Here is a 16358-nt window from a genome sequence, read left to right as displayed (position 1 = left end):
TAATAACTTTTTAGTGTTGGTGTTTATTGTTTAAGTGCAAAGTGAGCACAGGCCAGCAAAGGAGTGGGGGGGGGGGGGGGGGGGACACTCCAACAGGACACTCGCTGGCATCAGCTGAATAGATAATGATACCAAGCTTCATGAGAGGTAATGTGTGGAAGCATTTTGGATTTACCCCACTCATATAAAACGTGTCCGTTAGCTGCCTTAAAAAGCGACATTTGATATTTAAATCCATACTTGCATCTTAAATACCAAAACTGAGATCAACAGACTTAAATCCTCGAGGTCTTTTCACGCTACACTGCATTTACCAACAACCAAACACAGCCACAGTGCATGTGCAGAAGACATGAATCACTGCTGTTCTGTCAAAACAAACAATCAGGGTTTCCCAGAGGGATGTATGAAATTACCCTCTTAATGTGATACCGAAAGTAGTTTTCTCTTAAAACATGAGTAATACTCAATGATTCTGCAACTGCATTTTATAAACAACCATAGAAAGAATATCCATCTTAGACATGTCCAGCCTAACCTGAAAAGCAACTGTAATGTGTGTGTGCATTTGTGTGAGAACAAAGTATGCCTGTTGAGTTGACAATGAGTGCTGAATTATTCAAATGTGTGTTTGGTATCAAAGCAGCACAAGAATATCGCTATTCATAACCAAGGTTAAAATGTTACAAACCAATTTAAACACGTCTATTTTCCAAGCTCCATCAGTACAAAACAAATGAATTCAGAAACATGTTCTGACTATTCAAGACGAAGATTAACAAGACTGCAACCTCAACCTAAAACACCAGCAAAGCCACAAAACCTGCATTGACCACCCCATGACAACCAGAAAGAGAGTCCACAGTGGCAGCAGAACAAGCTGTGCTTCTCTCAGAGTGTGTGGGAGCAAATGAAGCTTAAATAATTTTGGTCTTTTTCCATCTTCCTTGTGAAACAACCCATACTCCTACCTAAGCTGGTTAGGGATTCTCTTATCTCTCTGTAACTCTCTCCACCCCATCCTCCTGCTTCACTTTCAGTGCTTTGGGGGAGCTGGGAGAGCTGCTGAGGGAAGGGGAAACAGGTGTTATTCTCAGTTGGCATAAGGCACAGCAACACCAAAAGCACAGTAGTTCCTATAGAAACAAGAGTACAAACAAGACACGGTATCACATTTCAATAAGGGCTGGTATCCTCGATTTGTGTGTTCAAGCTTTCTAATCTTAAAATGAATTCTCATGGAATATTAACATTCATAAAAGATCAAAAATAGATTGTTTGTTTAAAATATTTCCACTCTTTGCCTCCATCATTTTAGAGAAAATACACTTGGCAATTTTAAGGATTAATTTAAAAAGTAAAGATGTATAAATAGAGACTTGGCCAGTGATTACTGAGCAGCGATTTTCTCTGAGAGGTTTTTAATAGGAGCACAGTGAAGGAAACCAGCCACTAGTTTGATACACTGGAGACGAATTGACAAAACAGGTCTTTCTGGCAAAATAGAGACAAATCCTTATTAAAGGGGGGCATGACATTGATCTCTTAAAAATATATATATAAAAAACTATGTAAAATTGAACTACATTCCCCAGTTACAGTTTATTATTGCAGCTCAGGACAATATTAAAAGCTGAGAACAATGCAGGTCTTCTGAGATATTGAATTGACAATGTGCTACAAAATACTACAAACATAATTATCACGGTTATCAGTAATATTCAAATATAAGGTAAATGCTCAAATTACTGATACACAAACTATAGAATTTTATTCTATTAAATCAAAACGTTTACATTACATTTGATCAATAAAAAAGACGAAAGTATTTTATCGAAGGTCAACAACTAGTAACGTTAAGTGCAGACGTTGATCGTATTTTCTCTGGAGGAGGCGCATGTGTTAATGCAAATGTCAGAGTGAGTTGAAAAGTGGTGTCACACACATGACCGCGAGGAAGATTTCAAGGGAGTTTGTGGCGATAACAGCCGACACCATTGGTTGTCAAGAAAATCACATGATCTATGCAACAAAGTTAATAAATCACTTCCTGCCTCAGCACCACCTCGCCTAAATAATGAGGAGTTGATGCTGTTGTGAACCTGAGCAGAGCAAACTGCAGGTAAATCCAGACTTTACACGCAGGTTGTATCTATAAACAGTTCTCCTGATGCTGGACAGTACCAAGCAGATCATCACGCTACAGTGTTTCCTCTAGGATTTTTTAGCAGCAGAGGGCTGCTTTTAAAATTGTAGGCAGTCTACTGGGTCACTAAAGGAACCTTTATGTTCAACTTTAAAAGATTTTAAAAGTGTCATGTCACAGAGGTTTTTTACAAAAAGTATTGAATATAGGAAACTAGACGAAGGATTTACAATTTGTATTTTTAAGATCTTTGAAACCTTCTCCAATACCCAGACTATGGATGCAATTAACAATTAAGTAACTTGACAGATCAATACTATCAGTTAAACTTTATTTGTATCTTCTCAGGGCTGGCACCATCTCTGCTAGTCTTGGACATCAGTACCATCTGAGCAGATAATGTGGGTCGCACAGTTAATAGACTGAGCACCAGACTAACAACATTACATTGGGGTTGGTCACTATGATTTCCAACTGAACATGAAACAATGCGCCCTGAGCACATTGCCACTCCAAATGGTCAGAACTATATAGGTGTTTTGATGGAGGGGGCTGCTTGTGACAGACGGTCAGTGGTCTACAATGAAACAAAAGCATTGAGTTCCAAGTTAAGATGTCTTAAGCCACAATGAGAAGAGTAAAATAACTTTCGGATCATCATGAAACTGTGCCAGGGTGTTATTAATGGGGAACACTGTGCTGCCCTATTGGTATAATTAATTCTGTTTTACTTCTTTCACAGACGCACTTGCAGGAGTCTGATGTGTGAAGCCTCAGGTTTTATTGTTTATGTTGATCTTTGCAAAAGTTAATAGTAACCGTTTGAGTTTAAAAAACACTGGTAACTTTTTATGTTGCTGATCAGATAGAGATTAACGAGCATCCGTTATTGATGAGAAAAATCTAAAATACACACTAAAACACAACATTCATTCACAAACCAATGACTGTGGGTCGACTGTTCTAGCACAAATGCAGTCACAGCTAATGACGGCTATGAGACGAGACTATCGGGCTTCACAGGATGCATTTCAGCCGAAGTTTTCAGTCTACTGTTTCACGCCTGTCTGCAGAACTGATTCTATTTAAATCAATATAGCTGTCTACATAAACCGTTTAGTGACGAACATTTCACTCTGGATTTCCATGAGACCAAGTGTCTACCAGTGCTACTGAAACATGATTGACCACAAAGCAGAACTGAGGCTGAGCACATTCACGGACTGAAGCAACTTGTTATAATACATCTAGTGATACTGTAATAGCTTAGAGTTTTTCTTCGTGCACAAACAATTCCATTGTGGTTCTAAAAGAGGCTCTGACATGGTTTCAAAGCTGACCAGAGGCTCATCAGCAGATGAATCAAACTTAATTCAAAACAATTAGTGTTCGAAAATGGCACAGAGATTTGACATACATTATGAAAGGCACAGCTATAATAATTTAAATAAACGATGGCTGCAAATCCATTTGGATGCTTGGTTTCAAGGTCATGGTGTCGTTTATGCAGGGCTTCTGTCACAGCCATGACTTATTGGGGCAATTGAACAGAATGAATCAATAATTTACGTTATCACAAACATCTGTACTTTTCCGAAAATAGTCACTGAGGTACTGACTTAATTGCAGTTGAAGGATTTAGATTGATTGTAGAAAATGTTACTCATCTGCCTTTTCAGAAATGCAATGGGGTTGTTCTCACCATTTAATGCAATAAGTCTCTTTTCTGATTTGGTTTGTTGCCAACTTTCCAGGATTTTTCTTTTTTTAATTAACTGAATTTTCCAGCTCCAGCAGTGTATTTCCATTCAGCACATGGATATTTGAGACTAGAAGTTCTTCAGACTGATATGCATCACTGTGCACTTAGAATACAACCTTGACTAAAATAAATTCCTACATGAAGTTCAGTGTACGTGCAGACTTTTGCAGTAGATAAAAAGCAAAAACATATCTCAGTCTTCCAGTCTTGCTGCCGCCCTCACTTTTATGACTTAAACCCATTTGAGCCAATTCAACACTTGTGTAGTGCCAACATGTAGAGCTCTGCTTGTGGTTGGGCATAACGTGGGTGTACCATATAGAAACCTACAGTAAGTAGGCCATTATGCATCGTTCTAACATGTTTCGGATTGCTCCTGTCATCTGAATCCCTTTCCACCAACTCAACATTATTTTCTCACTGCCTGGCTTACTTGTGAGCCCGCTGACTGTTTGCTGGTCTGACACTAGTGTCAGTCTCAAGGCTTTACAGAAGAGAAACTTTGACACGATTTGTACCGACAACTTGTCTAGACGTTTGTAAAAATAGTCAAGAGTCAAAATGCTTACATTGGCCCTTCGGTCTTTTATCGGTCTGCATACCTTTAGTTTTATTTTAAATCTCTAAAATTATTTTCTAAACACATATTGTACACAAGGAAGCATGTGGGATCTTTAAAAAAGTACTATAAGAGACAGGTTGTGTGGATGAGCTTATCTGAGCTGATGTGGCTCAGTAATGGACCCACTCACTGGCTAATGTGGGCCTACAGCCACGGGTACCATGATTTGAGTGTTGTGTAACTGACATCATCCCACATTACTGATTCACTTATTACAGCTTGAATTTAGACTTTCATTAGCCACACATTCACCATTTAAATTACACTTTATCCACTACTAGTATTATTATTTTTACTCAAATTAACATAAGAAACTCTTTACTAGATATCTATGTTGTGAAATAGGAGTCAATATTCCACATATTGCTTGCAGTTCTCATAGTGTAATTTCTTTAAAAACACATGGACACACCTTCGGCCCTCCATCTCTCTATTTTTGATTTATTTTTAGAAGAGTTCCCTTTCATGACCAGGTCTTTATTCCCTGTTACCTGCCTCATCCTAGAACACTACATACTTACTTTTATAGCTTTGATTCCAGACTTGGTGATCTGAGTCATCTTGGCCTTGGAGATGGGCGGCTTGTACTCGTTGAGCGAATACAGCTGTAAAAGATGGAGACAAGAGAGGACATCCTTGGTCAGACAAGTGAAACTACTAAAAGATTTAACATGGACGTTCATTCAGGGAACCAGTGACATGCAGTGGTCCACTACAGCCTCCATTATGGTTTCAGATCATTATGAGATGATGTAGTGGAAATGTGTCTACCTCAGATTAACTGATTTCCTTAAAACAAAAATAACCACTGATTTATTCAGTGCTTTCTATTGATGGAAGGTAATATGAATTAGTCCTGTGTTGTCTGTGAGAGGATGTGGAGTCCAGCACTGACACTGACTTCTCCATCATCAAGGCAGACTTTGATGTCACTGCAGACAAATGATGGTTGCGCTGCTAGCTGTGATGGCTAGCGGCTAACCTAGCAGCCAGGACATGCTAGGTTAGCACAGTATATTTCCCTACTGTACATCAGATACGTAACATTATCAGACATTGTGAAGAATAAAAGTTTGGGGAAATGGCAGCTAGAAGGGCATTTACCCTCCGCTTCCACATTGGCTAGCTAACTCGTCAAGTTAGCACGCAACAACTAAGGCGGTTTTGCTAACTTGTAGCTAGCTTGCTAATCACAGTTAGCTTAGCGCCAGACTGTTGAAAGTATTCCCTCTTGGGCTAACAAGCTAGCATGGGGTGTGTGTGTGGTTGTTATCAAACTGGGTTTTATTCACAGCGAACCCGAACCAGACACCGACTCATTTGACCGTTGAGGCCGTGTTGTTGTGCACAGATGGCGGCCTTGTCCCCCCCTCCCCACCACCCCCTCTCCCCTTTTTTGGATGCTAACATTAGCCAGCGAGCTACAGTGAGAGGTAAAAATGAAACATCCGCAGTTGCGACCATGTGTAATCATTTCACACCAACCTCATTGTTGAAGGATTTGACGGCCTCCATGGTGACGCCGTGCGGCTCGCAGCGAGCTGGGAGTATTTACACAGATCTCCTCAGTGACCGGGTAGAGACGTGCATGCTCGACGTCTGCGGAGATGGAGGAGACTGCCAATATGGCGCAGGAGCCCCAGTGGGAAATCCGCAGAGGGAGCGGCGACTCCTAGCGTCCGGCTGGCGACATTACAGGTTGTACCAAAAATAAAAAAATAAAAATCACAATCCACTCTTTTTGTGTCTAAATCCCTTTCAGAAAGTGTTAAGATACCTTTACTTAACATTTTCTCTGTAGTTTGAATTCTTCCCCCATATTAATGTACCCAAAAGCCCATAAAGATGAAGACAACTTTTACTTTGCAATTTTATTTCAAAAAGTAAAAAGAGAAATCACTTTGACATTGGACACAGCGATTACAGCCTTCTGTGATGAGGATTTTCTGCCAGTCTCCTCCAGCTCTGTCTGGTTGAAGGTTGGTGGTGGACACTCATGTCTGTCCCAAGTCAGAACAGACTAACAAACCCAGCAGCTGCTGCCACCATGCTCCACAGATGGGATGGTGTTGGGCAGGTGATGAGCGGTGTCTGGTGTCCTCCAGACATGAAGCTTAATACGGGTTGTCCTCATTCAGGGAGTGACTCGACACAGGAAATCTGTAGAGCTTAACTTGAGGGCCCATTTGGTTGATCGCTACCCTTAACAAGACCTTTCATCCCCCCAGATAACAAGCTCTATGAAGAGTCTTTTCGTTAAAACGTTTTCATTTAAAAATGCCAATTTTCTTGTAGCCTTTTGTAGAACACAATCCTGTGTTTGTGCTCTGCAGTCAGTTCCTTTCACTCCTAGCTTGGTTTTTGCTCTCATGTGCAGTATCAGTTGTCACCTTACACAGACAGGTGTGTGTGTGTGTGTTTCCAAATCCTGCCCAATCAGCTGAATTCACCACAGGTGGACTCCATCTAAAATGTTGAAGCGTCTCACATGTGATCAAGAGAAATGTCAAGCACCTGAGCTAAATTCTAAGCATCTCAATACTTCCGTCTTCTTTTTAATATATTTTAAAAAATCGTGTTCAAGTCCAATTTTAGCATAAAGCTGCAATATAAGTCAAAATACTTAATAAAGCCACAGTGGAAACCATTCACTTTCGTAACAGTTTATTTCCCTATATACAAACAATCACACTGACTTTCATACCAGAACACATATCAAAAAGAATGAACATCCATTTACAACTATTTACACTCAGTTAAGGTTTAATGTGCACAACAGATGAAACTTTATTCAGAAAAAAGCATCTCATGTGCCTGGGGCTTGGTTTTGGCTCCTGCCAGGGAACTTTGCCTGGTCGGTGCTTCCTGAACCATGCTTTGTGGAGCTGTGGCTGGGCACAGTCACATAATGCCCGTTACTGTACAACCTCCTAATTCTCTGCTTAGCTGGAACTATTTAGGGTTTGGGTTTGTTGGCCCAAGCCGAGTATTTTAAACCATTTCAGCTTGTTTTTCCTGAGAATTATCCACCATGTATCCTATGTTTTCCTGGCTCAAATCTAATCTTCTGTTAGTAATTAAGTCTTTATCACATTGTTTATATATTACTCTCAATGTTTTGTTAGTCATTAAGGGTGGGATTCTTCATTATTTAGGGTTTCCTACTGAAAAGGAGGAGCTCAGTTTGTAAAGTATGATGATGTAATTGTCTATGATGAACAACACACACTGATAATTCACAACAGTTTCTGTGAGACTCAAGTGAAACAGCAGTAAAGGTGCATGGCACCAATAAGAGACAAAAAAAAAAGATTAAAACATGTTCACTACTGATTAAATCAAATCAGATAGAAACCAAACTGTAAAAACAAGTGTTTTCCATGCAGAGAACAAAAGATCCATTATTTCAACGTCCTCCATTATTCAAAATATTATAAACAACGTATGCATAGGTTCACAGATTTACATTTTAAAAACAGTCGCCGGTGAAATGAGCTAATTTCACAAGTCAAAAGATAAAAGTATTACAAAATACACATTTCACTGTGAACTGATGTTCATTTATTGTCTCCACTTAAGAACTAGAAACACTTTTCTTCATTGATCCAGTTACTTGTTGAACGGCACCGACAGTCGGCTGATATGGAACAGTAGTCTCAATTGAAAACATCATTGTGTGCGTGTGTCTGTGTGTGTGCTTAAGTCTGGATACATTAGAAATGAGGAGTCTCTATAAACTCGTCTCCACCACTGGCGCAGCACTGACTGATGCTGCAGCTTTCGTGGCCTGTGGCGCCACCTGTTGGTTCAGTTTCACGCAGATCTCCTGCACCAAGGTTCCGTTGGCCTCCTTCCACTCTCTGAACTTGTGCGATGTGAGGTCCTGCTCCGTAAGCACCTGCTCGATTACCTGTAGGTCTGCTTCCTTCGACTGGGACAGAGTGGAAGAGTGCAAAGGCAAAGTCAATTATTTAGCTTACAGTGCTGTATAGAGATAGAAATAGAAAAACAGCAGGAAAAAACCTGAAAAAGTACCTTTAACGTGCTGTTGAGTGTCCTGATAAGGTGCAGTTTATCGTTGACAGCATGGTTTTTACAGCGTTTTACGAAGGAGGCCCTGAATTCTCTTTTAGTTGAGGGCTTGCGATCTCCTATCGGCGACAGACTCGCCTTTTTCAGATGAATGTACAGCCTCTCCATCTCATCGGAGCCCTTCCCATGATCCCCTGCAACAAGGTGACACCGTGTCATTATAATAAACGCAACAAAGATGACGCAGATCTCCAGACAAAACGCAATGCTATGAAGAGGACAGGGTAAAAAATAGATTGGGAAATCTGAAGGATTAAATAATGCCAGAAACAGAAGACAGTACAACTTAAGTCATACAGTACAAATCTAAATCACAATCTCCTCTGCTTAGAAGTAGAGCCCGACCAAATTATTGGTTGGTGATGAAAAATCAACCTATTCAAGGACTTCTCAGTGTTTATGTTTGACCTTATGAAAACCTTTATTTAACAGAATAATAAGATTATGCAGAAATTATTTGCCTTAATGTTTTGATTTGATGTAAAACATATTTTCCCATTTCAAGGTCCATATATGTGCATACTTGTGTTTTCTTTTTTCTTTATAATCAGAAATAAAATAGGGAGAGCGCACATCTCTGCCAAGGCCCAACAAGATGTAGCAAAAGCCACATTACGTTTCTCAGCTACACATTGGTGATAGTGTAAACCACTAAATATGTCAAATGTTGTTAATCAAGATTCACACATAATTCTCTGAGAAACCAATGAAAATGTTGCATAAAAGTTTAATGAAGGGAATGGCAGGTGAGATTTTAAAAGTATAAAAGCACCAATACCACAACAAAGTCTCACCTTCATCTTGAGCACCTGAACTCTCCTTCTGTGCCTCCCCCTCCGCTGCAGTGTTTTCCTCCTTTGACGCCACGTCTAAAGGGCCCCTGGGAACTGAACTCTCCATCACCTGAGGGCCTCCCTCTAGCTCCTCCCCCTGCCCATCTAGCTCCTCCCTCTGCCCCTCTGCCTCCACCCGTGGAAGCTGCTGCTGCTGCGAGTGGACCTGAGCCGAGCACACCACGGCCGCCTCCCCAGCAGGAGGAGACGCCTGGGAGACCAGGTCCAGCCAGGACTGCCGGTGCTTGGCGAGCGAGGAGGCGGAGCTCTGCGACGTCATCGTGCTGACGGGCGACGAGAGCGAACCGTTGGCCTCGCTGGGGGCCGCGGAGGAGTAAGGGGGAGGGAGGGTGCCCTGGGAGACAAACACATCAGGGTCAGACAGAATAATCGAACAGAGAGTCAAACAGATGTTTCTAGTTGACAAAGGCAGTTTCATTACATCTGGAAATAAATAAATGATGTACTTATGACCACAATTGAATGACTGGTGGTGCAGTGTGGCAGCCAGAGATAACCACTGACCTGATGTGTGCTGCCAGGCGGGGCGGGGGTCTCGCCTGGCAGTATGGTGGAGTATGGTGGAGGGGGGATCTCTTTGCTTTCAGCCTCTTCATGGTCACTGGCCTCACTGTAACACTCTACAGAACCACATGTGTGTTCACATGTGTGTCCACATGACATATTCAACAAAAATCTAGAGGAATATTTATATAAATAGTATTTTAGAATTTTTTTTAATAATAAATTTGAGAATTCTGATGAATCAAGTTAACTTGTGTACAAAGCCAGCTTAATACCTTAAAAATAGCATTGTTATTTAGTAAAAAAAAGACTATTATAGATATAAAGAGCTTTCCCAACTCACCGGCTGCAGGGTTTTGTTCTGTGGGCTCGTACTTAATGGAGGCTAACCCGAGCTTATTCAGCCATCTGAAATACAAATATATGAAAACTCAATTACCTTCCTGACAAAACCATCAATACCAAAAGGGATGTTGGACTTTTTTATGTGACTCACAAGTTCATCTCCTCGTGGCTCTCGGCAGCAAAATAAAACATCATGACCTGTGGGTGACAGGCTTTGAACGCACTGCAGGAGGAAAGTGAAGAGCAGTTAAGACAGGATCTGAGATTCAGAGGTTCAGTTTGTCACAATGAACAACATGGAGGTGAGTGTTACTGGTAATGTATGACAGTCAAGCACAAGCTTTGGAACGGTTTACGTTTTAAACCTCCAAAGACATATTATATACTAAAGAGCCACATGTTCTCTCTGGCTGCCCTTATAGGTGTTTTTTAAATGAATGTCTAATATTCTAATATATTTTATTTCATTGTATTTTCTTTCTTGTGTTTGTCTTTTTTTTCATTATACAGCACTTTTTTTTTTTTTTTTTTTAGCTCTGGTGGTTTTAAATGTGTTTTAAAAATAAACTTGAGTTTACTGTTTGAGTTTTATAACAAATTACTATTTAAACTCTTGTAAAAGAAACTCTTCTTAAAATGGATGACACTTCCTATCATTGTGGGTGGGAACACTTTCTATTTTGTTCAGATCCAACAATAGATGGAGTTCCTTTTAATTTGAAACCACGAGGACTGGGTGGCTTATAAAATCTGCTAAACCAGGAAGAGAAGAGAGTGTGATCTTACTGTTTCTTCTTGCACTCTATGGCTCTGTCAATCATGAAGTTGGTGAGGTCAATGTAGCCCTCGGCTTTCTCTGCCTGCAACACACAGATTAAACAACAGTGAGTGTGTGATGATTTCAAACCACTTCCTGACAACGACACCTGCCGTTATGTTGCATTCGGCGACTGCTTCTCTTTTCTCCATATGCGATGGTGACATGCAGCCGATATGACCGACGTCATCATGCAAGTAAATCAAACATGTCACTGATGTCTGCCTGCACGAGGGCCTGATGGGGCACGAATGACACCCTCAGATACAGGAAACAGGGTGACAGGGGTTTGTGGTTCCTGCAGTAACAAGCGAGCAAGGAGACAGCTGAGACACAAACCAGTGTCTGACTCATGTGCAGCCTCCAGCGCCTCACACTGCTTCTGTGCTGGGTGTAATTACAGTGCTGACATGTAAATAAAATGCACCATTATCGACTGTGTGCCAATTTAGATTTTTAAATACGAGGAAAGCTACTTTATATCGATTTTCTTTCAGCCATATCTTTGTTATTCTTTTAAATAATTGCAAGGAAGACATTATTTCCTCTCGTCAATACATAATCCTTTCCTAAAATTTGTATTCAGACAAAGTGAATCATAACTATTCAGAATCACACAGTATGACTTTGTAGACCCTGTTAAAAGAAACATCTTTTAAGCTATGTTTTAACCTATGGACTCAAAAACACTTGATTTTTCAAATTTTCAATCAAAATGTCAGTAGCGGATAAACTTAAAATTGTACAAAGTTAAGCAGTTAACTGTCCAAGGCCAAAGAAAAAAGTATAGATCACTAAAAACTAGTGAAAATAAGTGTAAAGAGATAACTGTCCTTTTATGTGTGAATGAAGATATTCATTTACTTACAGTCTTCCTGCTGCAAAGGAGGTAAATGAAGCATTGAAAGATAATGCAAGTCATTTCTACAAAACCCTGTATCTGTGCAAAAGTGGTGTATCTGGTGTGTCATTTAAGATAAGACTGTACTGCAGGAAGTAACACTGCATTTTGAGGTATTATCACAATGGTGAGAGAATGACACATATCAAGGGTAGATTAGTGTGTCAGTGGTTTGTCCTCCAGCCGAGATAATGACATGCAAATAACCAGAAGATCTAGCAGAGGCTTCATGTGACCGAAGAGCAGCACAGACTCGCCTACAGACGTTAACCTCATCGAGCTGCTTTGGGATGAAATGAACCGAAGATGAAAGAAAAGCAAACTAGTGCAAGTGAAAGACATGTATGGAAACAATGCAGCACAAAGAGTGTGATTTACCATTTGAAAACCACTCTTTTCAGATGTGTTACTAAAAAATGTATTCCTTTTTTTCAATGCATTGTTTTCAGAGACACTTAGACATTACAATCTTTGAATTTCAGTAAAAACTGGGGAGAGAGACAAAGATAGAAAGATAGATGGTGAGCTAGAGAGATAGAAGGAGGTAGAGAGAGAGAGAGAGAGAGAGAGAGAGAGAGAGAGAGAGAGAGAGAGAGAGACAGACAGACAGAAAAAGAAGACAGACAGAAAAAAAGACAGACAGACAGAGCAATAGAGCGATGGACAGACAGACAGACAGACATTACATCACATTGCATTTCATTTAGCTGACGCTTTAATTCAAAGCGACTTACAATATGTGCATTCAACCATGAGGGTACAAACCCAGAACAACAAGAATCAAGAAAGTAAAATTTCTTAAAAAAATTAAAACTATAAAGTGCTATAAGTAAGTGCCATTTAAGTGCTACTAAATTGTTAGTTTAAAATTGTATTCAAGACAGATGGACAGATAAACAGATAGACAGATAGACAGAGAAAGGTAAAGATACAGATAAAGATTAAGATAAAGGTTAGTAAGAAGCAGTGGTAAAGGGAGAGAAAGAAAGAGAAACTTTCTTCTATTTTTAGTATTTCCATGTAACTCAGGATTTGTGAAACTGCCGGAGCTGGAGTTTCTGGTACCAGTGATTTCCTGCACCAGATCACACGATTGACTCTGACACCGTTCGACTCGACATGTCGTCTACATCCTAAACGGTTCCCCTGATGAAAAGCTGCTTGAGAGAGGACACTCACCAGCTGGTTGTTGTACCAGTAGAACGCCGTCTTCTTCAGCACGAACCAGAACTTCTTCCATTTCATGCCCAGGAAGCCTTTACTCTCCTTCTTCCTGTACAGCCAGCCCTGGTGGTCCGGCTGACCCAGCTCCTTGACCGAGATGCGTCTTCTGCTCATTGTGCCATTTCCTACTCAGAGAGAAACACACGTACACATGAACGCACAGAAACAGAGCAGGCTGAAGTGTTGCATTCGAGGAAACAAGAAGTATGAAATCCCCCGGGACTACCCACCTGTTCTTATTACGGATCCACCAGCGATAATAATACCAACATACAAATTCAAGTTGGCTCCCCAGAGAACATAAGCTGCGGCCAGACTGAGCTAAAATAGACGAGTGCTGAAGTGAAACTAAAGTGATGTCTAACAGCCCAGTGCACACACTAATTGCCCTGCCGCTTTACACACGCCCCCCCCCCCCCCCTCCACAGAGAGGCCAAAATTATAGTTGTGGGCACGCTACAGAGACAAAGTGACAGCTCACCTCCTCTGCTCTTCTTCTTGGATTTGTGTCGGAGGGAGACCTGTGGGAAGAGAGCAGAGGGGGGCAACGTGAGGTCGCAGGGAAGAAGAAGAAGAAGAAGAAGAACTCCTCTGACCTGAAGGCTGTGAAGAGGAGGCTGTGTGGAACATCCTGTTTCTTACACAAATGTCAGACACACGTTCTCCTTGCTGTACTCTCTATTTCTCTATTCACACACACACACAACTTGTCGATAACATCCTCATCTGTGATTTTCGGTCGTTTGCTTTATCTCCCTGTTGCTCATTAAACTATAAAGGGAAACCGAACTAGACTAATGACAAGCTCTGCATCGCTGCTTTCAATATATAACCTTTACATGTCAAGATCAGAGAAGCAGAAGTGGCACCAACAATGAAAAGCGGAGTCAGGATTCTTTCTCTCTGTATAAATAAATGAGACAGACAAAAAGCAGAAGAGATACTCACAGGGTTATAGTCATCGGCAGCCATAGACTGGGACACGGATATGGGGAAGGCAGCCTGTTGAAAGAGAATAGAAGACTCAAGATTTTCGACTGACTGGTGGGGGTTGAAGAGGTTACTACCCACAGATACATGTTCAGAAATGAGAAGATTGTTGCTCCAGCGTGACAAGAGGAAGTGACGTCATGGGCAGAGACAATGTTTCTCAATATTTTATAACCCTTTTAGTTCGAGAGGACAAACAAATATAAAATAAAATGCACAAGTGAATTGAAATAAGGCTTTAAAAGCAACTGGAGGCTGAGTCACGAATATAGTATGAATCTTTCCCATGTTGATGAGAAGCACTGAGTCGGCCTCAGTCACACAGGGGTCCCTGTCAGCAATAACATCTGACACATGCATCAAGCACAGATAAATAGACAACATGAAGTAAAACTAGAAGTACCACAGTCACTTTTCTACTTAATAAAAGTAGGAAGTTTACATTAAAGGAGGTGGAGTTGAATGTTATCTGCCCGCAAAAATTCCCCTTGTGTATTTGATCACTTTTTTTGCACTCAGTGGAGCACCATCATCAAGGCCCACAGCCCCACCACTGTTAAACCACTTTTATATTAACTAGATTTAGATTGTTAGTTCAATCTGCACTGACTTACACATACTCAAAAATATCAGCCCCTGAACAGGCCCCATTTTTTCCATCAAGATCGATGAATTATTCTCTGAGAAATCAAGAGAAATATAGGATAGGACGTTGGAAAAAGTCCTATCTTGAAATTTTAAAAGAAAGTGAGAAATAATTCTCGGATCTGCGGCCTTATCTTGATCCGCAGCTAAATGTAATGGGTTTTTCCCTTTTGTTGTGAGCTTCCCCTCCAGGCAATTTCAAGGAAATCGGTTGAGCTATTTTGCGTTAGCCTGCAAATAAACAAACAAACAAACAAAAGCAGCCGAAAACGTAGCCTTGTTGGCTGAGGTAACAATGTGAGCCTGTCACACAATGCATCCCAAAAATGTAGTGGAGTAGAAAGTACGGATAATTGCTGATATGTCACAGAATAAAAGTTACAATTACCTGAAACTAAATGTAGTAAAGTACCGGTACCTGGAAAAACTTAGTTAAGTACAGTGACAAGGTAAATGTACTTTGTTATATCCCACCACTGAGAGTACCTGGTTCTTATGCAGTTGTCACAACCCGAAACCATGTTATCAGCGCAGAAAACATCGTCAGAAACTATATTGAGAAATCCAAGTTGCCATTATTGTCTAACTTCCTCTGTGTACTTAGTTCCTTATTTGTAAAGTCACAGAGCTGCCTGAGAGAGACTGAGAACGCCACACACGCACCAGATCAAGCACTCCAGTATTTTCCACTACTCGAAAAATGTAAATTGCAAAAATAAATTGGGGTAGGATTTCACAGGGAAACCACACATTACACCTCAGTGGGAAATATCTCTCACACCTCGGCATTGGCAGATTCAGTGGGCGCATAAAACACACACACACACACACACACACACACACACACACACACACACACACACACACACACACACACACACACACACACACACACACACAAACACACAAACACACACACACACACACAAACACACAAACACACACACACACACACACACACACACACACACACACACACACACACACGAAACGTTAAAGCACAGAAGGTGGTGCTCAGGTCATCAGAGTCCTGAGTTTGTGGCTCCGGCTGCAGTTGTTCATCTTCTCTCACCACAAACTCAAGCTCCACAGCGAGAACAGGAAAAGAAGAGACAGCTAGACTCGTACCTGGTTCTCTTTCAAAACTTCAGAGCCCCTCTTCACTTCAGCCCCGAAACCTCCCAGTCACACTGAGTCTCCTCTGTGACTCCAGACAGCTCATACACACATGATGACAAGCAGGCGGCTCTTAACTCACACTTTGCATCAGTGTGTGTGCGTGTGTGCGTGTGCATGTGTGTGTGCGTCTCCTGTCTTGCTCAACACTAATGGCTGGTTGTGGATGTTGATCACCACATTGACCTCAGCACAAGTGTGACTGTGAGAGTGCCTGTGTGTTTTGCAACTCACTTCCTGCTTTTCTCTGCAGACATGAAAAACTGGAAAGTGTCATTTT

At 41.0% G+C, this 16358-nt stretch overlaps 2 protein-coding genes across 5 annotated transcripts in view; both read right to left on the bottom strand.

The window, feature by feature from the left end:
* Positions 1-6133, bottom strand: part of scaf8 (SR-related CTD-associated factor 8) — a 69146-nt gene extending 63013 nt beyond the window's left edge. For all 3 annotated transcript variants that reach the window (XM_061082388.1, XM_061082387.1, XM_061082389.1), the window contains exons 1-2: positions 6016-6133; positions 5052-5135 (exon numbers count right to left, since the gene is read on the bottom strand). In XM_061082388.1, coding sequence (XP_060938371.1) covers positions 5052-5135; positions 6016-6045 — 114 coding nt within the window. In that variant the 5' untranslated portion in view covers positions 6046-6133. The remainder of the gene's footprint in view (positions 1-5051; positions 5136-6015) is intronic.
* A 1935-nt stretch (positions 6134-8068) lies between these two features.
* ipcef1 (interaction protein for cytohesin exchange factors 1) lies at positions 8069-16151 on the bottom strand. Of its 2 annotated transcripts, XM_061083333.1 has the most exons (11): positions 16031-16151; positions 14216-14269; positions 13749-13788; positions 13223-13392; positions 11112-11185; positions 10477-10548; positions 10324-10388; positions 9981-10096; positions 9417-9810; positions 8566-8756; positions 8069-8461 (listed from the first exon to the last, which is right to left on the bottom strand). In XM_061083333.1, the coding sequence occupies exons 2-11, from the start codon at positions 14237-14239 to the stop codon at positions 8261-8263; spliced, it is 1347 nt and encodes a 448-aa protein (XP_060939316.1). In that variant the 5' UTR covers positions 14240-14269; positions 16031-16151; the 3' UTR covers positions 8069-8260. The 2 variants fall into 2 exon arrangements, with proteins under 2 accessions (XP_060939316.1, XP_060939317.1); XM_061083334.1 differs by lacking the exons at positions 13749-13788; positions 14216-14269; positions 16031-16151 and adding an exon at positions 13498-13633.
* Between the last annotated feature and the right edge of the window lie 207 nt (positions 16152-16358).

Source organism: Limanda limanda, chromosome 12, assembly GCF_963576545.1.
Source record: "Limanda limanda chromosome 12, fLimLim1.1, whole genome shotgun sequence".
Taxonomy (NCBI): domain Eukaryota; kingdom Metazoa; phylum Chordata; class Actinopteri; order Pleuronectiformes; family Pleuronectidae; genus Limanda; species Limanda limanda.
This window is presented reverse-complemented; position numbering and strand designations above follow the sequence as displayed.